Source organism: Copidosoma floridanum, unplaced genomic scaffold (genome assembly GCF_036245765.1).
Source record: "Copidosoma floridanum isolate Cflo_tuat_1 unplaced genomic scaffold, Cflo_Japanese_pri ptg000030l, whole genome shotgun sequence".
NCBI lineage: Eukaryota > Metazoa > Arthropoda > Insecta > Hymenoptera > Encyrtidae > Copidosoma > Copidosoma floridanum.
Window position 1 is genome coordinate 8,470,330 of NW_028321907.1, and position 26,049 is coordinate 8,496,378.

A 26,049-nucleotide genomic window follows, 5' to 3' on the forward strand; every position below is an offset into this window, starting at 1 on the left:
TTATTGTTTTTTTTTTTTTTTTTCCTCAATTTTTCATCAGCCTTACTTCCCAACGATAGCGCACGCCGTTCAAAGGAGTTTTTATTAATTAGGTGAATTTTTTTCGTTTTTTTTTTTTTTTATTTTTTTTTTTTATTTTCATCAACAGACACATTCTTGCGTTCTTGTGAGAAAATTGCTTTTTGAAGGACTTCGCTTTACAATGACTTATTTTTCAACTAACGTAATTCGACAATAAATTCGGATCTTATGAAAGTAAAATTACGTTATTTGCATCGTTTGATCCTTAATTCTTGGACCAACGAAATGATTGTTTATATTACACTAGAAAAACAAAGCGCTATTATTAATTAAGAAATCTTACTTAAAAATATATCCTTTCAAACATGACAGCTAGTTTATATGTATGTTAAAAAGTAAAATTAAATTATTTTAATGTGGTTCAACTGAAAATTTTCAACTATACAGCAAAATAAAATGACTTTAAAAATATTGCACTGAAAATATGTGGCACGCAAGGGAACAATTTTTAAAGTAAAATTCAATTTCAGAAAAATAATTCTTAAATGAAATATTTTATTATTTATAAATAATTCTGGAACAGAAATATTATATACTTTGAAAAAGAGGAGACTTAAATTAAAAATGAATCTCACGGCATCCTATAAAAATATAGTTAAATCTGCTTTAAAGTCTTTTTAAAATATCCTCATACAGTTGATAAACTTTCGCGATATTTTAAAACATAATAACTTGATTTCCTAAAACATTAAGGCGATTTGGTCTTGTTTTGTTTCATTACGACGCTCTTTATTTACACACGGTTAGAAAATCAAGTAGTAAATAGTTTTTTAAAATATTAAGTTCAGTGAGAACATAGAAGATAATGAAGAAACAATCGTCAGCGAGGCTCTTTGTGCTGAATCATTGTGTTCAACGTAATTCTGTTTTTTTTTTTTTTTTTTGTTTGTTTTTTCTTTTTTTTGTATTTTTAATTACATGAGAGCCTCGACACGCTTGCTCATTACGACATAAATTACATGGCACTGTAATATTTGAAGTTTTCCATGAATTTTATATTACAGTCGAATGGTAAGGAAATAAGCTACTTTTTTTTCTACAAATAGTCTTTCCATCTCCCTTATACATTAATATTTATATATTTACAACTATGCATCTTAATAGGTTTAAGATTCTATGAGTGACTACACCAGCAGGCGAGCCTTCAAATAGCAATTTCTTCTATCGAACAAAGTAATGAAACTAACTAGCGCAACGATTTCTAAAGTATTTTTTTTTAACCTTCTTAAGCAATCAATCACAAGCACATATTTATCCATTATCATTGACGCGTACTTAAAAATTAATCTTTATTTATATTTATTCATGTATATATTAATAAGCGAGTTTTTTGTGTAAAAATTTTAACGTTTTACGTACGTACTACTTGTCGCATACTTCAATTATGTATTGTTCTCCCTATATTGTTCAGGTATGCTTAATCTGCATGGTTAATGTATATTATTTTAATTCACATACCTAGAACTGAACAATTTTTTTTTTTATATGTAGCGCTTCAAACGTATTTTTGTTCATTTTTATTTTTTTTTTTTTTTCACAAATCTCATACACGAAACTGTTGTTGATATTGTTGACAACTTTTTTTGTAATTTTTTTTTCCTTTTAATTTGAACAAGTTAAAAAAAGATTCTTGCACTGTCTTTTCGTTATGGTCAATTTTAACATTCGCATTAGATTACGCACAATAATTACGCAGCTTTGAAACCACTGTTTTATAACTTGACACAAGAATTTCGACGAAAATCACAAACCACAACACAATAACGTTCACTTTAAAAGTTTTTTTCTTTTCTTTTTTTTTCCCCCATGGTTCGATAGGTAGCTTGTACATGTTCCCTCGCAGAGGGAACTCTTGGGGTATATACATACGCGTTGTTTATACAAGGAAAAAGTCATCAAGTTCCACAAACTTTTGATTTTTCGCAATTATGACTCTTAAATAGTCTATTTACTTTCGATTAAAAGTAGTATGCCCATCTTTAGAAGTATAGGAAACGCTTTGCTACTCGATGCACTATACATTTTAATCGAGGGTTCTCAACTCTTCTACTTATGTTTTTCGTTAATATCTTTTATACCTTATGCTGCTTTCAGACACGCGTATGTACACTTGTTTAAACTACCTGTTGAGGCACTAGACTGCGCCACTTGGCTTCGTTGATTCAACGTTTTTTTTATTTATTTTTTTTATTTATTTTTTTTAATATTCACGCACTTTGAATCATTGAACTCTATTAACGCAACTAACTCGCTTTTCTCTTCCAGCTGAGATTTATTTCACGATTATGTTCAAGCGCAGTTCAACTGCGTTATTAGTTTCGAAATTCACGAAATTTAAACATATTTGTCGCACCAGCACTAAACGAGCACTACAATCAGATGCATGACAAACAAGGCAGTTTTTTGTTAAATCCATCGTGAATGCAGTAGGAATATGTACGCATATTTCTTATGCATGTATACACGTATTTCATAATTACCTTTAGTGTTTAATGTTTTTTTTCGAATCGTGTAAAAGCACTTTATCCGACGTAATAGTCTATTGTCCGCAGTATTTTTTCAGTTTGTGTCACTGTTCACATCGTAGTATTGAACGCGACCAATAGTATTTAACTCTACCATCACGTCGTCCCAAGCTAAAGCAAACATGGAAAAAAAAAAAAAAGAAAAATTTTATGAATAATAAAAAATTGTTGTTCATGAATTTTTTGGAAACTGACACGAAAAGAAATTTCATCACTCACCCATTTCGACGAATGACACGATTTTGTCATGATTGAATTTTTGTACGTGGCTTTCATCAGGAGCAATGTATCGTGGATAATGGAAGTCTTCTCTAGGCTTGGGACACTTTTCGACGACCGCCACTGGCACAGGCTGCATGTGAGGCATCATGTGATACGGGCTTTGGAATCTTACTGGACAGCCCACATACATGGCCTGAACCATGACTGCCGAGTGCGGGGGTATCGGGTGCACAGGCATATACGCGTTAACCGGGTAACTTGGGACCCTCACGTGCTGATGCGGATGCGGCTGCTGCTTGTCGAAAGCGATAGGCAGTGGCTGCTGCGGTTGCTGGGACGGCTGATGAGGCTGCGACCTATTGTAACTCTTTGATGAATTTGAGAAACAAATAGTGTCTGGACTAGCAACCGGAGTCAGAGAGCTATCGGCCTCGTCTGAATCTTCGGACTGAAGAAGATCCTCGTTGACTTCAAAACCGAAGGTAAGCTCACTGGTCTCTGCGTCTACGTTTTTATCTTGGTCAGTGACGTTTTCATCAAGCAGAATAACAGCAGGCCTAGACGATGATGCTCCACTCGCAGCAGTTACTGGGCACGATTTTGCCACCATCTGCACTTTGGGAAGCTCCTGCTCCTTTTCTGACTTGACGGAAACCGACTGCTTTGACTTTTTACCATCTGAATCCTCGGCCTGTTTTTCTTGGCGATAGTTCAAAGACTAAAAAAAAATTTGGAATTATTTCAGTGTTGATTTAATTTTTTTATTTACATACACTGGCATTAAATGACATAGTATGTATACAAAGTATTTATATAGTTTTGTGTACGTTTGTTTTTAACCAAATACATTGTCAACACGACCTGAAATGTGAAGGTCAATGTAAAAAATTTACCTGCGATTGGTAAAACACAGTTGAACTTTCCTTCGAACTGATTGGCTGTGGATCCTTGATAGCTTTCGGAAGTCTGTCAGTTTTTTCCACAATAGATCGGTATTGCGATAACAACTTAACACTATTTCCTATCCTTGGCTTAGCGACATCAGCTTCGGGCGGTCCTGCCACCATCACGCTGTGTGTGTTCGATATTTTCTTTACGTCCCTGTCATCTTGCAATAGACTGGGATTACTGGCAAGCTTTGCTTGCTCCTCCGACTGAATGTTTAGAATCTTCGAATCATCTGCCACATGTGACTGCTGGCTATGAGAAGACGAGAACTCTCGCACGCTTGCTCCAGGCATCTGCGAGGGGTGAACCTGTTTGCGTACCCTCATGGTGATATTTTTTGTGTCTTTCATAGAGCTAGTAGCGCTGCTTTCGTTATTTCCAGAAGATTCGATTTCAGACGGCGAAGACGAGTAGGCGGGCAGCGTTTCAGGCGATTTTGGAGGCAGTGGGTGGATCGGAGCGGTTTCGCTTGTTACCAGACTAGAATTATTGCCACTCAGCTGTTTACTTTCCTGCTGCTGCTGTGTACTCTCAATGTCGACTTTACTGGCCACTGGCTCCTCTTGACTGGTCGTCCTCGTCAATTTTTTGCCGCTACTTTCGGGCAATGTTTTTGCAGGCTTTGGTATTGTCGTCGGGGAGGACGGCTTTTCAACGTTCGGGCTCGATGTGGTTTGATGCTGCTGCTGTTGCTGCGCAGAAGCGTGATGCTGCAATCGAGCAGACTTTTGCGTCTCTTGCAGGGGCGGGTAGTGATCGTTCTGTAGTTTATCAGCAGTTTGCTCGATACCACTGCTAGGGGCACTAGAACTTTTTGACGAAACGTTCGGCCATCCCACCAAGTTTGTGCTAGGCATACAGTTCAACTGTCCCAGCACTGGCATAGATTTGTCGAGCGCGTCAGGTTTATTGCGCGTCACTGCTCCTGCGTAGCTCACCTGCATAGCGCTATTCGCGGATTGAGAAGTAACCGTCTCCAAAGTGTCTACAGCAATCTCTCCGGAAGGTGTCTTGAATGACTCGAATTTCGACGTCGCAGGCAGCGAACGATTTGAATGATTTGATTCTCCGTCGCTGCTGTCTGATTTTTCACTGCAATCGTTATCATTCAATCATAAGTTTCAGATTCAAATAAAAAATAAAAAATAAAAACTTTTTTAATGTTGTAACTTACCTTGCCGCCACACTACTAGCCAATTTGCGTGTAAGTTCAGGTGAGTAGGGCATTCTATAATTATTCGAGAATTCTCTGCCACCCGAGCCCCCGAGATTCTGTGCGCGGCTGCCACTCGAACTCCTACCCTGGGGTTGTTTCTTTGTTTTCTTTGTCTTCTTGCTAGTGACGACGTGGAATTCGGTCTCTGACTCGTTCTTCACTACAGAATTGAAGCTGCTGTAGTCAGCGCCGATTTCATTGTAGTTGATCGACTGGGAAGCCTCGGTCCCCCAGGAGCGTCGGTCACCTCTCAAATCGACGGCCTGGGTATCGCCTGTACTGCGCTGCTTTGAACGACGCAAGACTACGTTGACAGAATCTAGAAAATAAATGTCAAATATCGTACATGTGTAGTAAACAGTTGGATAAAACTTTAGGCGTACACATTATTTTTCTCATTATTATATAACATGTTGGTGAGTTGACTTACCATTGTTGCTGGAGACACTATTGGAGCAGCTAGAAGCAGCGCCCGACTCCGCCGTGAGATCCTCGAGCTTGGTCTTGGAGATCTCCTCGAGCGAGTTGGACTTTTGCAACTTGCCGGACACTTGTTCCCTCTTCTTGCCACCGGTATCTTTAGAGTCACGCGACGATCTTGACGATTTGGCGTTGGCCTGGGTAGCTTTAACTTTGATCGTACTGCCACTACTGCTTCCACCACCACCGCCACCGCCGCCGCTGCTGGTCTTCCCCTTTTTGCCCTTTACGTCTTTGTTTTCGATAAAGTTCACTAGGCTGTCGATGTTGTCATCGCGGTGGCCCGGCACTTTTTGCGCCGGATAGGTAATACAGTTGGCTTCCTGGGTGTTCTTACGCCTGGGCTTTTTACGCTCGCCGTTGCGCTCACTCGCGCTATTGCTACTCTGTACGGAGTTGCCGTTCACGTCCACTGCCTTTTCGCTAGACGATTCTTTGCCTTTAATGACTAGAATTATTTAAAAACTACTTGAGTGATTGGGTCGCAATCTCAATTCCTGGTGATATTCATTATGCATGTACATTTATGTAATTCTTTGTGATGAGGATTTAGAGAGGAATTGGAGGGATAACGAGGGAGTTGATGATATAGATTGAATCATGGATTCGAGAGGAAAAATCAAAGACGAGCGGCGAATTATTGTGGATTCATGAAAAAGATTGTTACGTAATCATTGTGAACGCTCGCACTGAACCGACAGCTAATTTGAATTATTTTTTATATGATGAGGAATGTTTTCTCTCTTTTATAACAATAATCGAACGGACCAACAACGTGACGAGCCACACGCGTTTGCATTTCCAAGAAGTCAATAATAAAACTCAAAGGTGCCAAAGAGACGGTAAAAAAAAAGAAGCTTAGTTGCGTTGATGGACACCCGAATTGACGGACAGAGAGAAACAGTTTAAGGCGTATGGAATGCCAAATCTTAGCTAAAAGTTAGCAACGCTATACTTTTGCGAAAGCAACTAAGCGGATCAACTTACAAGCATAAAATGAGAATGAAAAAGGGAAAAATGAAATGGAATGATAAAGCAAAGGTGTGGTAATGGATTATCGTGTATGGACAAATGAGACAAATTAATATCATGATAAATAGAATGAAAGAAAAAAAAAAAAAAAAAATCACCATTCGCAGGTCCGAAAAGACTAGTCCAGGATAAGAAAGACAGCGTCGAACCTGCTCCAATTGTCATCAATTTGCCGTTGTAGGGTGGAAAGGGGAGCTCGTTCTTGCTGCTAGTGTCGTTGTTGTTGATGTTCGAGTTATTGTTGTTGCTGGCGCTATTTGAGGTTGGAAGCTTTTCTAACGTGGAAAAATTGATGCCCGAGTCGACTTGATTTTGACTGGCGGCCGCGGCGGCCTGACTAACTGTTAAGGACGCGTGCGTGATGAATTGTGCGCGGCTGCTATTGTCGATCACTTTCATTTCAGTGCCCTCGTCATCATCGGCGTCCAGCGAGCGTGGCCCCGACGAGTGCTGTTGTTGATTACCGTGGTGGTGGTGGTGATTCTGTGGCTGAACACCTCCGAGCGCGGCTGAAGCATTCTGCTCACTGACACCGCTTGCCTGTCAAAAAAACAAAGTTATTCGTGACGTAGGGACCTTTTTTTCGTGTTGCAAAAACATTTCTAAAGTTAGCAATACAGAGGAAGAGAGATTGCTACCACACCGTCATTGCAAACGCGACCCTTGTAAATTTGCAACTTTCTACTGTATGGAAAGTTTAGTTTTATTTATCATTATTTATTTTTGTTGTTATCATTACTGTACACGTAACTATCACAAGAAATAACACATGATATAAAAAAAAAGTAATTTCGTATTGAAGCTATTACAGACAGCTTCATAAATAAGTACTATGTCTCTTTTTGCCAAGGAATTTTAATTTAAAAATCAAGCGTTAGTAACAATCAATTATATAGTTTCGTATTAAATAACTTTCAAGTTACAATTGCAGGACTTAAAAATCGCATTAAATCTATTTAACTTTATTTAGTTTCATTCGATTCGTAATGTTAGTTTAAAAACAACGTATTAGCGCTAGAGAGGTTAGATTGTCAAAATGAGAGGATGAAACAACTGAAAGTATAGATTTGACAAAGAAAACTACTAAGTATACAGGACAATAAATATATTAAATTAAATCACTACTGGTTACGTGTACACTTACTAACATTGTAAATAATGAAATGTCATTAAGACGGGGCGTTTGATGAATTTTTTTTTGTGCTAGTAACAACTCTTTGAAACAAAATTTTCCTTCAGCGCAGAGTGATTTCATTTTGTTTCCAAACTAATAATAAATACTTCTTACTTTTCGATTGACCAAGTGTATATATAATTATAATATATGATACTCCTAACCTCTGAGTACGCTAATCACACGAGTGTGTCGCAAGTTTCGAGGATGTTTTTACTTAATATACTAAAATACATACCTCCAGATCATCCACACTGATCACCATACAATCTTGTTTATCTTTGTACTCTGGTGGTGAGTTATCTGGCTCGAGCATCTCATTTGTTCCAAGTTTTCCCCTGCTACTGCTTCGTTTGTCGCGCGTTTCACTTTCAATGTCACACGACGAACCACTCAATTTACCCTCTTTCCTGTCTTTCTCTTTGTCTTCTCTTTTTGAATATGAAGGTTTATCCAAAGACTTGGACTTTTCTTTATTATTAAACCAATTGTGCACCGATTTCTCTTCAGATAAACCTTTCTGAAATTATATACATGCATTGTATTAATAATCTTGTAAGACACGCGCGCAGAGTATTAAAATCTACACGAAATTGCAAAATTATTCACACACACTCACACAAATAACTGAATGTTCAACAAACCAATGTACTGGATGAATTTAAGAAGAAAAAAATCTTACGTTGATTTGCAATAAAAATCAAGTCAACAGTGGGCATTGTGTGTTGGTTTACAAAGAATCTCACTGCTTGTATACAATTGTATAGGTGAAAGAAAAAAGCCTTGCAAGTGGATAAAGGATTTTTCGTGGCTACACGAAAATCAATATTTGTCCTACAATTTTCATCCCGCGTTGAAGTACATGCCAAATGTGAAAATACATACAAACAACGCTACAATTATACGTTCCACAGAATGCTGACACATGTAGGTATATCAATTACGGGCTATACATAAAATTGTAATCGAAACGAAGGAAGAAAAACATCAATACTGTTAAACACAAAAAGAACATAGAGATGCAGATTAATACGTACACACATAGAATCAAAACAACACATGCATGTAATAATTGTGCATGTACGTAGGACGAAATAATTACTGAAGCGTATTAGAGGATGTGTTCTTTTGTCCAACAGCTCGTTATCGATCAATTTTGTTAAAATAATTTTTATTAATTTTTATTATCAATCACTGGACGTTTAAGTACTACGACCATAGTAGGCAAAATTCTCTTGGCACCTAGTGTGCATTTTTAACAATTACAATAATCATCAACGTCAGGGTATTGCCCGACAATTCCAAAGCGCTCCTATTCTCACAATGTAAAAATTAAAGTTATCCAGTAAGCACCTATAATAATAAAAAAAATAATAATAATAATATCCTTACACAGCAGCAGTTAGGCAGCTAATACAAGCGAATCAATGAGCACGAGGATGCGTGGGTGGCTAAAATCGATGTAAGTAAATTGGCTCGATGCAACGAACGTATAAAATGTACCAGGGAAGACTATAGAATCGCAGAGGAAACAAGGACTATGTCAATAATTGTTTCGTCAAACGTATGAGGAAAGTGGTGGCGGAAACTTGGAAATGAAAAAGAAAAAAGAAAATCCAGAGCACGAAGACATAGAGAGAAAGAGAGAGAGAGAGGTATAGATGTTGCTATAAGTAAGAAAAAGGAAGCACATGCATCAGGCAAAGTTGATAAGTTACAGTTGCTGTACGTGACACGTGTCTGCCGGTCAAGTAATATTATACATGTATTGATATCACAACGTAGGTATACACGTACAGGAGTAGGTACAATATAATACATAAATGATGCATAGACGTATTATGGATGGATGCAGGATCGGCAAATCGAATGAAAACGTGTACATTAGGTATATAGAAGGATCACCGGAGTTATGCGTGGATTTAGATAAGGTGACGACGATAGTGAGAGAGACAAGGATACCTTCTGCTCGAACGCTAATTGGAAATTGGCGAGCGAGGGCCCGACGAGGGTATGGCTGGCGTCGACGTTCGAGGGTAGGGAGCCACCCTCGCGTTGCCTGGCCGAGACACTTGGGCCGGGGTGGCCCTTCCTCGCTTGACGGCGCTTGCCCGCACCGGCGTAATTTCCGTATGCACCGCTGCCACCGCCGCCGCTATTGTAGTACGAGGATGAGGTCGACGAAGAGGCCGAGGACGAGTAGTAGTAGGAGTAGTGTGAGGCCGCGAGGCCGCCGCAGGACAGCGACGACTCCTGGGCCAGGTTCTGTAGGGAGCCGCCGTGGGTGAGGTGCTCGGCCACCGAGGCCGTCGAGTCGCGTCTCGAGCCGTGCGACCGACGACCGTTGTTGTACCCGCCGCCGCTGCTGTAGTTGTTGCTGTTGTAATTGTTGCGCGCGTACCGCGACGAGGAGGAGCCGCCCGCCCCGCTGGCGAAGAACAGTAAATTCTTCTGCTCCTCCGCCTCGACGCTCGTCAACAGCTCCTACAGGTATTTTATTTACAGATAGACATACAGGCTGGTGGTGGTGGTGGTGGTGGCGTCATATGGGAACGCGTTTATAATAATACATCGTACATACACGTGCAGTGGTGATGTTTTCTTTTTCTTTATTTATTACTTATTGTTATTTTTTTTTTTTCCCCAAATCAAGTGCAGGTGACACAAACGCAGACCGTGATTGATACAAGTGACGGGAGGAACGTCACCGTCCGATGCGCTTTGACGCTTCTCTTTCTGACACAATGTTCCGTGCCCCCCCCCCTACCCCACTTTTTTTTAGTACGAGTGACGCTCGTGAAAGAGTTTATTTATAGTACGAAAAATAGTCGAGGGAGAGTGTGCAAAGAGAAAAATTAAAGGGGTAAAAAAGAAAAAAAGTGCGCGCATACGCGGGATGACAACGTGGTGTCTCGGCAAAGTAGTAGTAGTGGTGGTGTTTACAAACAGGTTGGTGTCATACTTGATAGTATCAAAATAAGGTGTGATGATGAGATGTGTTTATGAATGCTCAGGGCAATCAACGCGTATTATTATGATTTATTTGTGGATTTTTCAAAATTTTAGTCACTTTTCTTTTACTTTTTTAGAACATAGATACAGTTTTTTTACTTCTTTATCGTAATCGTCATCAACCTTGAGCAACATCCAATCGTCGCAATTAAATAAGCGCTTATAGTAGTGGACCCTCGTTTCATTGTATTTTATACGCATGCATATGGACGACACAATGATTTAATGATCCTGAGAAGTTGCATTCAAACATTTTGAGTGACCAAAGTTTATCTTTCCACAAATGAATGATATTTTTTAAATACAAGTATTAATATAAAATTTTTAAATGACATTGACATCACAAATTGAGCTAAAAAGAAAAGGGAAAAAGGTATGCTCTAAATCTGAATCAGTGAAAAATAGGCCGGTCCAATTTTGTTGTGCTGAAATAGTTGTAGTCACTTGTTTGAAGGGAAAGAGGAAAATTGGAAGTTGGTTGCGATTTCCACTTTTGATCAATATCAATTGGTGAGTATTCACTGATTCACATTTAAAAAGTATAGGCTCTTTTTAGACGTTTGGAAAAAAATTTTTGTTTGCGTTGACATCGAAGTTATGACTAAATGATAAAAATTCCTGTTTTATGAATTGTTAACTGATAACATACTCTTGTCTAGGAAATTTTTATATATTTGCATGACATAAGTTACTGCGCAAAATATAAAAATGTCCCTATAGCTAACGAAAATACCAACAATGTATGGTTCAAAACAGTAATTTTTATTTATCTCAAACAAAAAAGCACGCTAACATCGTAGAAGATAATTTATACGCATATTAGAATAACAATCCACAGCTTGCATGGAAATAAATTAAAGATGAAAAGAGTAAATAAATGTATGATAGTAAGAAATAAAAAGATGTATTCATTTTTTTTTTCGGTTCTCCCCCTTGGCAACAATAACATAAAGCAAATTAAAGTATAATTTCATCACTCTGCGCTAGTCTCATAAATGACTGTTCAAATTTTTAATCAATGCATTTTGTCAATATTGTCACTAGCACAAACAATATTCATTTTGATAATTTATAAAATCAAACGCTTATCTAATCGTGGTTTTTAGTAATAAAAAAAAAAATTATTTTCAATACAACAGTATATAATTATAAAAATATCTATAGAAAAAGTTTTTTTTTATGAATAAAAAAAAACTAAAAAATAACGAAATCGAACTCAATATCTATTCAACAAGGGGATATATCATCTTTGTGCATAAGGAAAAAAAGTGTTTTAAAAGCTTAAATAAAAAAAAAAAAATTAAAAAAATAAGCGTCCACAACTATAAATAAGTATGACAAAGTACCTGAAAATGCTCGGACTTTCCAGCACGATCTTTGGGACTTCTGTACTCAACGGCTTCTTCTAACAATTTCCGCAATTCGTTTTCGTCCAACTCTAAGAGATCAGTGGTCCCTTCCTGCAATGACAACGACAAAATTTTCACATTATGTTTAACAAACAGTATCGGTAAATTGCCGGGGTAAGGGAAGAAAACAGAAAAAAAGTCGTTAAATTTAATGTCTTTCAGCGCGACACAAATACAAACTGACGTCATTTTAATCGTTTCCTAACGATAAGAGAAACGAGAGAGAAAAAAAGTTCGAGATAAGTCAACTATACAGCCGATAAGCACTGAAAAGTAGCTCTGCACTGCTACGGGGGAATCATGATTACAAAGCAAATTATTGAATTATACGAGACGTATGATGCAAAAGTCGCGTGTGCATTTAAATACTATCCGTATACACATTTAACATTTAATTCTGCAGCGAAAAAATAATAATTTATGTCAAGATTAATTACGTGTTTGGCAACAAAGACGGCATTTTTCGATAAAAGCCAGTATATATTATGTGCAATTCATTAAAACATACATTAGTTGTGTGAAAGGAAAAATTGATTTATTTATAAAAGTGATCTCATGCGTCTTGTAGGTAATGTTGATTTTGTTCGGTATACAGCCAGCAGCAAAAATAGTCACGCTAGGGATACTGTAATGTATCACCAATGAAAATGGGAGAAAAAAAAAAAAAACCGGTTTCGCAATCCATCAAATAAGGCAACTGTGTCATTCAATTCAAATTGAAGATGTTGTTCTACATTGAAAGTTGACTCCAAATGTGTTGGTGATGACTCCCAGTTTCTTTTTATGGGTACGAAATTTTTTCTCCCCCCCCCCCCCTATCCATAAGTATTGGTATTGTAGATTCTCAGTATTAAGAGTACACCACTACATGGAGTGAGTTCAGTGGGAAATTTAAGGTTTCACTTATTGGATTGTCTCCAAAGCAATGTGTAGTATTACTTGTAAATGCTAGATTTACCACTGATACACATTTTATAGCAATATAAAATCCGTACCAATGTGTATAATCTCTGTTGGCTTGGTCTGGATGCCTAATCGGGCATGTTGGGTAGGGAACTTTCAGACCATGTACCGAGTCTTTTAACATATAAATTTCATTGAATTTTCATTATTACGAATTTCTATTTTTTATACAAAAATTTGCTTATGACACGAATCAATAACAGATTTGTAAAATTTTTAAAATTTTTATCTAGGAATACTTCTCATTGACGCTCAAGTGATTGACATCATTTTCTATAGATTCTATTGTATTAAAAATAAAAGTATACAACGTACATCGTGGTCTACGTAAATAAATATTTTTGTAACTGTAGGTTTAAGCAAAACGTATTGAGAAATATAATGACGTACAGAATATTTTATGAACCTGTGGGCCTGGAAAGTAAGTCCATCAAGACAAACAAAATACCACCAACACGAATTTTCGTTCTAACGCGTTTGGGATGGGACGTCAATTGAAAATCAATTAAATGGTATCGATTAATTTTTCACCTAATGAGGTCGCAAGCAAACGCCCAAAGTTAAACAAAAAAACGCCCAAGTTGGAGAACTAGCATATATTCATTGTACTTTTCGGCGAGCTTGATATCTTGGAACAATTTCCTAAAGTCATTTTTCCTTCCCCCAAACAAAAAGAAGTCCACCGCAACGAGGGCTCGATTATGAATATTTGCGCACGACGTGCGTGTACTGCAGATATCACGTAAAACCGCTGAAAGAAGAATCCGAGCGGCTCCAAACTCGATGGAGATAAAAAGAGAATTTATCTTTTCTGAAACGACAGTGCCACGATACATCTTGACCATTGGAACATATACATAACGTGAATGATGCCACGTATCGTCAGCCCGTACTTGTCAATACAGACATTAAATCACACATACACGAGGAATACTGCACGTCCAACAGATCGGTCGGAGAGATCGTTAGCAAAACGTATGAAATCAGAACCAAAAAAAGTAATGTCTCCCATCAATGGTCAAACGTACAAACTCTCAACACGGTGAGTAATATTATTTTCTGAAGTACAGACGTACGTGTGGAAAAAGAAGACGAAGAACGAGAGGGAGACGAAGAATCTGTCGAGGAATCGAAAATAAATCGCCTCGCACCTACTGATTAGAGAGCTCTCGGCTCTACTATACATTGCAGCGGCAGCCATATTCTCGCTTCTTTTTTTTTTCTTTTTTTTTTTTTCCATTCCTCGACTAATTGCTCCGAAACTGCGGCAGGCTCGCAATTAAGCTCCCGCGCGCGAGGTATCAATTTGCTTGCAAAGCACATACACATGCATATTATGTGGGTGTAAACGTATGCCTGCACGAGCGATCGGAACTTTTGCCGACACGGATGTGGTATAGGTAGAAACTAACGCGCTGTGTGTGCTACTACTCGACTCCCACAACTGGACCATCTACTTTTTCTTTCTCTTTAACCCAAAACGCGAGGAGAGAGTGCAAAAGCCAAGCAGAGCAGTACGAAAGAGGTGGAAAGGAAAGGAAAACAACAAAACACAACACGAGAAAAAGAGCCAAGAGAAGAGAGGAAGCGCACATTCGGACGAAGGCCGAGATATCTCTCTGCTGCACACGGAGGCATTGTATGTCTATATACACGGGAAAAGGGAGAATCACTCGAGCTTCGCCCAGATGCGTAAGTGCCCCCTCCTCCTTCGAGAACGAGTCGGCCTCCGAAATTCTCCGTTATTTTCCTTCTTCTTTCTCCTCTTATGCCCTTTTGTCTTCTAGAGGAGTGGTCCTCACGGACCTGTCCCATGCGGGGAGGTTAGTTTTTAGTCAGTAGGCACACCGGGTGAATCCGACACTACCACTGGATTAGCTGGGGTGTCTATGAAGATTTTCCCCTCCCCGCTCCATTGGAAAAAAAAAAAAAAAAAAAAAAAAAGGGAGAATCATAATAGTTTGTGTCTGCTTTCTGGTACAATCGTAATATTATTATATGTGTGGTCGTCGTCGAGAGGAAAGAAACGGAGATGCCGAAACGTATCAGAGAGAAATCGAGACAGAGAGACTTTAAGTACTGTGAAAAGAGAGAGGAGGCGTGAACATAGGAATTAAAAAAAAAAAAAAATTTATAAAAAAAAGGCATACATGAGCAACCAGATCGCGCGGGCGGGGGGCTGTCCCATCGCCAATGCAGAAGTCGTCGTCGTCGTAGTCGGCAGAAAGAGAGAGAGAGAGAGATCGCGCAGAGAGTAACTTGTGTACAGGCTACCGGGGGGCGCCCCAACGGTGCGGAATTTATATTTTTAGAGGACACCCAGATATCGGGAGGCCGGAGTTAAGTAGGATAGTGGTGGTGGTATATAGCGGCAGCACCAGTGTGCAACCCGAACGAATGAGAGAAGAGACAGGTAGACTTACTATCACTAGTATCACTGTCACACACACGCGCTCGGTCACTTGGCTACAACCAACAATATACTGTACGAAAAAAAAAAAAAAAAAAAAAAAAAAAAAAAAAATCAACTAACGAGAGCCAATTCTACACACAAGTACTGCTTATATACGTGGTGTCATTCTTCATATATGCATTTGCAATACTGTAATCACGACCACGTATAATTATCTCCGTTTGTTTGTCGTCTCTCGTGTGTCCGACGACGACGACTACTAAGTATATGCGAAAACGGAACGCCTCGCACTCAACTCGTATAAATGTGTACGTACACACGCACTTTGACCAATACTATTACGTGGTACACACACACACATTTATACATGTGTACGCGGCCCGTTTACGCCCCGTCGTCGTCGTCGTCGTCGTCGTCGGCTCTCTAGATATTTCTATACAAACACTTACTCAACATCGAGCTCCAATTGCTCCAAGTGACTTTCGCCGTCGTCGTCGAGGAATTTCCCCGCGCACCACTAACAAAACCAGCACTTGGAAAGGGAGCACAATTTACGATTGTCCCAAACTCTCTCTGCGTCTGATTTCGGAGCACGACACATCAAATCCACCAAGACGATGATCACACCGAGTTAGTCTCTTCGTCCCTTATTTGGTATACCATTTTTTTTTCCCCCACGACACTCCACGAGGTGGTCCAAAACTTCAGCGGCTCGTCGACGATGTGTGTCACGAACGCCCTGACAGTACCGATTGTTCGTAAAAAGGAAATTAAAAAATAAATAAATAAAATAAAACGAAAAACCGGAGCGTCCAGCACGACGGCTGCTGTCGTGTCTTTTTCGCGTTATGCACGTATTGTATACTCACACACGCGCGTGCGAGCGTACACACACAGAAAACACGGAGACGACGGAAAAGGGGGAAAAAAGGAGAAAAAAAAGAAAAAAAAAAGAAAAAAAAAAAAAGAAAAGAAAACTAACAGCAGCAGTAGCGACGACGTCGTCGTCGTCTTCGAGGCTGGTACTATCCCCTCTGGCAGCACCACCAGCACTGCTTCTGAGTCTGCCGGCGCGACAGACTACGCACGCACTGCCTTGCCTCCTGTACTACCATGTCGTCGTTTTCCTTACAACTATACGCTAGAACTAAGTATGTACTCGGACGAGGGGTCATGCGTGACTGTGTGTACAAGGGAATTGCGAGAAGGCGAGAGCTGCTCGGGCGCGGCGCACGTTCACTCGCTGCTCCACCTCTTCGCGACGACGACGGCGACGACGGTGGTGTTGGAAGCGGCATATAGTTACTCGGTCGGCATTATCGGAGCCGCCATTGCAGCGCTCGTGCTCCGAATACTACTAGCTGTCGTAGTGGTGTAGTGTGTACTACGGATGTATCCACATTCCACACACACACACACACACGTATCATCTACTACACATAGAGACAGTGCAGGAGCGTAACGTGTACATTTGTACAAGAGGAGAGACTCTTGACTACACACACGCCTACTCGATCATCTCTCTGTAAGTTTCGTCTAGTGGTCTGTCTGTTTTTGACACGGTGGTGACGACTTTAGGGAGAGCTTTTCGATGATTTTTATTACAATGGGGATTTTTTTTCCTTCCTCTCTCGCTAGACGAACTTTTGCAAGGCGGTAATTTAAAGTTTTATGTTGATAGTAAGTATGGGTGAACAGTGCAATTATGGGGTTCTCTTAAGAACGAAGACGATTCTGTTCGCTAAATTTATTCTCAATAGGATGATAATTGTTTGATTTAATCTCAAACCTTGACTGCGTTGGTCACTGCTGTTACGCTCAAGTGAAAACATATAAAGCGCACTTGAGCACTCGTGTCTAAAAAAGATTTTTTCAATGTGAAAGCTCGATATTATTGATCGTCGTACGTGGTCAAATTTTTAAATCAACAAAGACTCAAGTATTTACCGAACTATATTTCCATTCCACGGTCATGGAAAAGCTTCTTTCTACCATCAAGATGTTAATTGTATAGTTTCGGTTAATTTGAGTTTAGTGTTTGTTTTCTTTCATATTACTTTACATTCAATCGATTCAATGGTCTGTTTAATTTTATTACAGTTGAAAAATTTGTTGCTTCGGACCTTAAATACCGAGGCGGATCATCAGGACTAAAATGCACCATCGAAATAAGATACTACGAGTTACGCCTATGAAAATTTAATCTCCACACCGCTACCTGTAGTTGTTGCCAACGCAAAATTTAATTGAGCGAAACTATTTGTATCCATGTGAGTTTTGTTGTTGAAATTTATTTAAATGCTTTTGGACTTTTCAACTTTCTGCGAATTAACAAGAATACCTTTGTAAGCTCAAAACTGATAAGGAGAGTTTTATGCTCAATTGTCGAGAACTTTTCTGAAAAATGCCTGATCATGAGACACTTTGGATAAATTTTAGTTTTATACGAAATGTAACTAGTCGGAAATATTTTGTAAACAAGTCTGATTCACACTGTGAATGTAGGATTTTGAATGAATATGAAATCTACTAGTATTGGAAATTTTTCAAAAAAATTTTACGAGCTGGAACATATTGAACAGAATTTATCCTACTTTGGGCGTTTTTTTCTTGTATTACTGCCCCCCGCTGGAAAAAAAAGAGATCGCACCTAGTGCGCATCGAATCAGGGCAAGCACAAGGAGTCCCTCGGGCCCTGGTGATTGCCCTGTCGACATGCGCCACCTGGTATAAGAAAACTCCTATTTTGCAAGTAAAAGGTTTCTGATTCATGAAATCTTATCAAATATATTATAAAAGTATTTTCTTTGAAAATAACTTACTCACGTTGTAATCGATTTATACCTAAATATTGATTCTTGACAATTTTTCAAAGATATCATGATGTTGGATATTTTTAAATGATTAAAAAATTATACATTCAAGTAACTAAATCATACATTTGAAGCTTTTGATTGAGTGAAAAGAATATTTAATAGACGTAGGCGATGATTAAGTTGGTACGAAACAAGACCAACAAAAATTCCTTGTAGGGCAGTCTTGCGCTCATGTGGGCACTGGGCCAAATCTCGGATCGAAGCCGTCTATGCTTCCACGTTATTTCGGCACCATTAACAGGTTATAAAATACGCGTACACATTATTTCATGATAATTCAAAAAGTTAATGACCTGTAGTTGACTCTAATTTCCGATGTTCTTTGAAATTTATCGAAATAAGTACAACGTAAAACTGTGAGTAGTATTTTAAATCATTTCAATAGTAGTTTTCCTACAGTTTGAAAAGTCTTTGTTTGCGAACCGAGAGGTTTGCGGCCCGAGCCGAAGGCGAGGGACGTAACGAGGTTCGTAAAGGAGACTTTTCGAACGAGTTCCGGAAAACTGCTTTTTCGCCCGAGGAAGTACCAGCCTCCTAAAACCACCCGAGGGCGGAAAAGTATATTTTCAAAAAAGCTAGGAAACTGCATACGTTTATGTCCAAAACTAAAATGTGCTTGCTTTCATTCCACTTAAAATTCTAAATGTAACGTAAATTTTTTTTTTTTAATAAGTGTTAAAAATTACATTTTTCATAAACTATTCTCCATACCTTTAAAATGTTATTGAGTCATGTTCTTTAAATTTCAATTCAGAGTCTCGGTTGTATTGTCTTCGAAGAGCATACAAATACAAAAGTCATAAGTTTTGTAGCTAAACGAGAAATAAAAATTATTGTAAAATATGAAAACTGTTTAACTGTAAGCACTTTTTTAAACAACTGGTAAAAATAATTTTTTTTTTTAATTTCGAAAACGACGCCATAATTATTTTAAAGCATTTATCTTACGTTTGCGCAAGTACGATAAAATTAAATCAATAAGACAGTAGTGTTTTGCGATACCGTGAAACGCGTTTGGGGTTTCAATCACGCGAGAGAAGATAAACATTTTACAAAAATTATGTAAGCTGCAAAACCTTTGCCACGAATCTTCACGTTGCTCGTTATACTACAGATCTATTTTAAATTTGCGTTAAAAAAGTAGCTATTTTAGGAAAACGCTTTTTTCCCTCTTCAATTTCGTAGCAAAGGCACAGCTATTCTATTTATGAAAGAAATAAATTCAAAAGGTATGCGAAGCCTTCTTGAACCATTAAATCGCTCTCGGCATGATGGATAACCCAGAAAGTCTTTGAATTCGGTTGTCCAACGCAATTATTTTTACAATGAGAAATGAAATTTGATTCCGTGAAGGTATACCATTTTTCATGAAATTTTGTGATTTGTAAAATAAAAAAATAATGCTATAACGTCGTCGCTTCGATTAAACTTGTACATTTGAATTTAAAATATATGTTTATCAAGTTCCAAAATGATTATGACAACGAAACAGATTAATCAGTAGTAAATGAATACGTCTCGAATTTGTCAATGACCAATCATTTCTAATCTCTTTATATGAAAGCTTCGTTAACTATAGTCACATTTATTAATGAAAGTAATCTACAATATTAATCAGAAAATCTTTAATAAAAAAATATATTTTTAAGCAAATTTTAAGAAAATTATTTTTAAATGTCATCAGTTGTAAAAATTTTTTTTTGATGATGCGACAAGTACCGAGGCATGTATGATAGTGGCACTTGTCACACGCCAAAAATAAACATGTAGGTCTGAAGAGAGTTTTTAGCCAATACAAGATTTAACCTGCTACTGAATTATTTGCGCGCCGCTTCATTGTATAACATATGAACGTACGTGATTCATGCAGTAGTTGTACGTATCCGAAGGAATTCTTTGCTAACCGACTTGTGCTTTAAGCGCGTATATTACGCTTGTGGAGACAGATTTCAGTTTAAGTAATGAGACGACGATGGATCGCGCGTGTACATGTATACCAAGAAAGTGAGTACATAGAATCTGGGAAAGATTGAATTGTTTCAATGACTACGTCTACTTAGACGCTGCTGCACCTATCAAAGGTAAAATAGGTCCGATTGCTATTTATTTCACGCGATTTGTAAATACAAAATATTCATATCTTTCATCTATTAAATATTTGATCGAACGAAACATAAATGATTAAAATATTTCTTGCTTCTACAGTATTTTTCTTTTTTTGTAAACAAATAAAAGTCGTGGATGGTAAATAATATATTCTTGAATAGCTGAAAAATTATATACATTTAATTGAAATAATAACACTTGAAGCTAATAATAAAACAAAAATTGGTTTTAAAACGATAGTTACTCGTCAACAGATTCACGAATACTCATCACTTGATAAAATTATGATTGTGACAAAACAATAAATTTAATGATTTTTTTATTGTTTGATAAAATACCAAAACTGTCGCAGTAAAAAATACACAATATCAGACTGTCATTTGTACAAAATTTATCTTTATCTTTTAAAACTTATAGAATAATTTAACGATAATAATTTAACGATAAATTACTATCAAATAGATGTATTCGTGAGATTTATACGATTTTCCTAAAACGATTTACGCAATGAGAGAAAAAAAACGTACTTTTTACTGTTGGAAACAGTAGTTTTGGTTGTTGGGTCAGCAATAATTACTATTTAATCAATAAAAGTTTGCTGAAAAATCGTAAAGAGTACCTTTACGTCATCAGTTTACAGTGCTTGCAGAGTAATTTTCATAAATTTTTTTCTTCTTTCAGTACAGTACAACATAAGGGTTTGAAGCTAAAGCTTTAAAAAATCTACGGAATAAACAACTTGACGAAATCTGCACTAAAATCGACGCCATTACAAACGTATACCACACACATACAATATTCCACAAAGCCCTTTTTCATAGACGACCAACCCACGCCAACTCGATTGCAAGCTCCCAGGCAAGGAAAAAAACCAAAACTCCCGCACCCATTGATTCGCGTACTAACAAGACGAACAGTATATTGGTAGATATACATCCACGTATTGCGCAGAAATACCGAAGAACAAACGAAAACTCACTCCTTACACGCGGAGGCCATTTTTTCCAAGAAGAATAATTTCTCGCACCGCTCGCGTATACCCACGCGTGTAATATATATGTACACGTAAGTTCAAGTGCGTGTATATATGAGCGAGAGAATCGTATAGACGTATAACATCGCGCTATGAATTGCAAATACCATGTGCTCGAACGGAATCTCGCGAGCGAGCCATTACCTCGGTACTATTGAGGTAAACACTCGTGCAAGCATAACATAAGATATTGTCGCTTCGGAATTCAAACTGTTAAAGAGCTCGTAACTAGTGTTTAGAATTTTTTTTTCTTCTTTTTGTAATTTTCTATTTTGCTTTGGGATGGCAAAATAACAAAAAAAAACAACTTAAAATAATGTACATGTCACAACAGAACGATCCTTAGAGACCTTGGACGAACGGAGTACAAAGTGGAGCGTTATCTAATAAGTTGATTGTGGAGTGCATAATACATGTACACATACACAAGCACACGATGATATCATCATCATCATCATCATCATCATCATCATCATCATCATCATCATCGACCACCATGCAAGGTAATATAATAAATGTACATTTCTGTATGCGTCACGAAGTCCAAATATAATAAGGTTGTTAATATTTACCCAGCAGGATCTCAATTTTTGAAGGAACAATATTTTCCGATACATGATCGCGTAAAACAAATTGACGAGCAGCACGCAATAGCTTTCGAACATTTTGCCGGGAGAGCGCACGCACAAACAAAAAAAACAAAAAACAAAAAATTTAATATTGTACGACTTTTACCGATCACCAGACGCGTTCGTGTCATCAGCACATTTTGAGAGCAGACACGCGCGATTTCGCTTTACCTCCGCTGCCATCACTGCACAGGCTTTTCCGACTTGTTTCGAAAAGACGGGCATATACCTATATGTGTATATGGTAGTGACAAATTTATTCGAGTCGAGTGGTGGTGTCGATGGGACGCACGCGCGCAGAAATCAATGGAGGCATATCACCGCAAGTAGGTGTGTATACTTACTGTAATGTATACGCTCTCGGGGTTTGATGAGTTCACGTGGTGTCTCGCATTATTGCCGCGGCATGCTAATGTAGAGCGAAAGACGCAATTTTCCGAGCTAAGCGACACACCGTAAGTTGTTGCGGGCTTGTGCAGCGCGCAAGTAAGTTAATCCGAAAAAACGTGCCGCATTCCGATCCACTTTTCCATGTAACAAAAGTTGACGGAGTACCTATTGCGTGGATTTACCTGCTGCTGTTGTACATACGGAAAGACTCCAGTGACTGGAGCCGAGAGAAACCGTAACCGCGTAGTAGTTTTCTCGCTCTCGGCGAGTGATGCAACAGCTTCCTCGGAGATCGCTTTCTTGCTTGCAGTATAACGTTCCGTTTTCCCTATTTTTTTTTTTTTTTTTTCTCTTTTTTTCGTATGATCTGTACACACACTTGTAAAGGATATGATATAGAAGAGAGACCAACACGCCACGGTTGTGGTGCAAAAGCGGCAGCTGCAGGGAAGAGTCGAAATTTGGTACAAGATAGCGATTCCATAAATATTTACCCAACGAAGCTCGAGATATAATACTCCGACAAATCGAGCCTGTAATAATTTTTTTAGTTTATTTTTGTTACGTTGATCACACTTTTTTTTCGATATAAAAATAGAAAAATACTTAGGTGTTTAAGAATACAAAAAACTATTTTCAAACATTTCGTCGCTTTGGGATTAAAAAAAATAAATAAAAACAAAAATAACCGAGAATCGCGGTTGGTAGTTCTTTTTTTTTCTTGTACTTTTCGTGACGTAATAGATTATGTGCGTTGCTTTTTTTTTTTTTTCAACATTCGCTGCTTTGACTTGCAGGCTTTGCTTTATACATATACTGCAATGATATCTTCAAGGGAGGTATACATGAAAATGATTCCACAGCTTATTTATTCAAATTATTATTTACCTCATCCTCTACTTTAGTAAAAAAACGTCACTTGCGAGAAAACGAGAATGAAAAGTGTAAGTTGTGCTGGATGTTTTAAATTAAAGAATATATTCATTTCAAACTTAGTGCAGAAGTATCAGTTCTTTTGGGGTTTTATCTACTTTTCAAATAAAAACTAAAAACTTGAATGAACATGGCACGAAATTTTGTTGCCACCCAACAAAACGTATAAATTAAAAACAGGGTACTACTTAGAACATAATGCTGACCCTACTCAGGAAGATCTATCATTGGTACTACCAGCAATAAATTTTCTCTTACTATAAGTAACTTTACTCATGTGTCACACACATTTTATATTCAAAAATAAGTTATATACTAGTTGATAGAATTAAAAGTAACTCAGTCCTAATCGGATGTTGGCACATGCACGTCAATGTAAAACTTGGATTTTTACTACGGACGACGAGGACACATCCTGCAGTAAAATTAAAAATTCACCTAGCACTGCACAATCTTGAATCCTTAACCAAATTCGAAAGTCTACAGCTGCAAGCCCTGAATTTGGGGCACTCATAATCAAAATCACACCAATGACATTACTACCAAATTTGATCGATGAAACTCTATCATTCACACATGAAGCATAAGTATACATTAACAATAAAATAAAAAAAACCAATAAAGTCAGTTATCAAGGGACGTGACAAGTTACTGGAAACTGTCAGAAAAAAATTCTACTCCAATCCACGTCTACCCACCTAAAAATGGAACCAAAATTGGTCTAAAAATTTGATTCAACTTTCAACAACTCAGTGATAATTGCGTCATTTTTCAATGCAATACTTTTATCAATGTTAAAGAGTCAATAGAGAAAAAAAAGAAAAAAATCAAACAATACACACAATCGTAACAACAAGATACAAGTGAAGCTAACATAATGAAAGGCACAACGATTCACCTTGGACACTTTTTTGCCCTCGACGACGCTGGCATTGTTTAGACTAGGCAAGGTGTTCTCCTCATCGGTTGTCTGCTGCTGCTGGCTACTGTTACTGCTGCCACTGCAGTTCGTCTCGGGTGGGACGGCTGCACTCGCAGACGACGATGACGAGGAGTCCGTAGCACTGGCGGTAGCGTTCGCAGCGTCAGCAGTAGCAGACGAGTCACTCTTACTGGACGAAGAGGAGTCAACGGGCTCCTGGCGCTGCTGATCCGGTAGTGGTGCCATGTTAACACACGAAGGAGCAACTGCGGCTTCAGTCAAGCCTCACTACCTTCCTGTCACATTTGGGACGGTACAACCTACGATATTCTCCTATCCTGTCGGTGAAAGCCCACCGCTGGTCGTGCTCGGCATCCTGATACTATATCTGTAAACTGGCGGCTGACGACGTAGCGATAACTATAGCGGCACGCCGGCTCCGTTGGTGCTTTTTTCTGGCGAGGGAGCCAAGGTCATCGAAGTGGCTCTCTCCCTCTGTCTACAACAGCTTCGAAATTCGACGGATTACGATGCACCTATGCTTATTTGTTACTCTCTTAACACATATACTCACGAACAAAACTACGCACAATTGCTACGCTGTCCACTTTTTCTTCTACGTCCCTCTCGTAGATGATGGAGACAGACGACGACGACGCGCACACGCGCACAACCTAACCTCACTCTCACTGCTGTTTCTCTCTTGCAGTGGCCATAGACTTGTTCTTTGAGCACTAGCTACAAAAATTTAATACGTGGTTTACACGCAACAGAGTTCGAGTACAGCTCCGAGGATTGTCGTCTGTTAATCACTGTTGACATTTAAAACGCACGACACTTTAGTACAAATATATCTACAACAAACGGATAATACGTATATGTATAACTGACAGCAGCAGCAGCAGCCACTGCAGCCGTGCAGACTGCAGAGAGTATAGGATATGGGGCTCTTGAATGTTGTACACGCGCATAGGCACGCAAAAGTATAGCTACGGTCGTCCTAGTCCTCGTCGTCGGCACTCCTTGGTTCTCCTAATGCTTTTACATACTGCACGCAGACAACAGCAGCACGAGCCACAGGAGCTGTATGCAAAGAAGAGTAAAACTTGGTGCACAGACAGAGAGATAAGCAAGTGGATGCAGTGTCGTACGATCGGTGCTCCCGCACGCGCTTTTTCCGCGTTCTCGTCTTCGCTGCAGCAGTGACACGGAACTATATATTGCACTTTGGCAGCGTTTGACCCCCTATAAGTACGCGCCCGAAGGAGAGACACTGAAAATCACTCACTATAAAGGCGAGCTTGACGCTTGCGATCACCACCTTGGCCGATGGTTATATTGCGTGGCTATATACACTTCATGCGTACACACCTGTACGCAACAATCACTGTACTTATAAGTATAACCTACTGTCTTCGTATACGCATCTGCTTCTTTGCACGGGGATTTGGTGAGAGAAACAGTTATAGATCGCCCCGAGGACGAGGAGGAAAGGAGGAGCAGCCGTCGCGCAGCAGCACACACTACTAACACGTATATATAGGTGTGTGCTTAAGGTATATTATATACATTTTTTTGCCTCTTCCATAAAGTACGAAACACTAGCTTGTATATACTGCAAACGGCAGCGCTGCTTACTGGCCGAATCACGAATGTTTAAAATCAAAATGGCCACCAGCGCCAAG

General features: G+C 38.7%; 1 protein-coding gene across 6 annotated transcripts; it reads right to left on the reverse strand.

Annotated features, from left to right (window-relative positions):
- On the reverse strand, positions 1-25,880 carry tyf (twenty-four). Of its 6 annotated transcripts, XM_089596569.1 has the most exons (11): positions 24,341-25,880; positions 12,037-12,150; positions 9,710-10,162; positions 9,641-9,673; positions 7,917-8,198; positions 6,603-7,044; positions 5,423-5,920; positions 4,951-5,311; positions 3,722-4,868; positions 2,826-3,546; positions 1-2,717 (listed from the first exon to the last, which is right to left on the reverse strand). In XM_089596569.1, the coding sequence occupies exons 1-11, from the start codon at positions 24,608-24,610 to the stop codon at positions 2,641-2,643; spliced, it is 4,398 nt and encodes a 1,465-aa protein (XP_089452695.1). In that variant the 5' UTR covers positions 24,611-25,880; the 3' UTR covers positions 1-2,640. The 6 variants fall into 6 exon arrangements, with proteins under 6 accessions (XP_089452695.1, XP_014219833.2, XP_014219841.2 ...); XM_014364347.3 differs by having other exon boundaries at positions 9,641-10,162; XM_014364355.3 differs by lacking the exon at positions 24,341-25,880 and adding an exon at positions 22,063-22,252 and having other exon boundaries at positions 9,641-10,162.
- Positions 25,881-26,049: the final 169 nt, after the last annotated feature.

Bases quoted from the DNA above. Each gene is read 5' to 3' on its own strand.
- tyf (XM_014364347.3), bottom strand. From the start codon at position 24,610: ATGGCACCACTACCGGATCAGCAGCGCCAGGAGCCCGTTGACTCCTCT. The intron at 7,045-7,916 runs GTATGTATTTTA...TTTTTTTGACAG, and splicing joins TCAGTGTGGATGATCTGGAG to GCAAGCGGTGTCAGTGAGCA. The intron at 5,921-6,602 runs GTGATTTTTTTT...AAATAATTCTAG, and splicing joins TCTTTTCGGACCTGCGAATG to TCATTAAAGGCAAAGAATCG.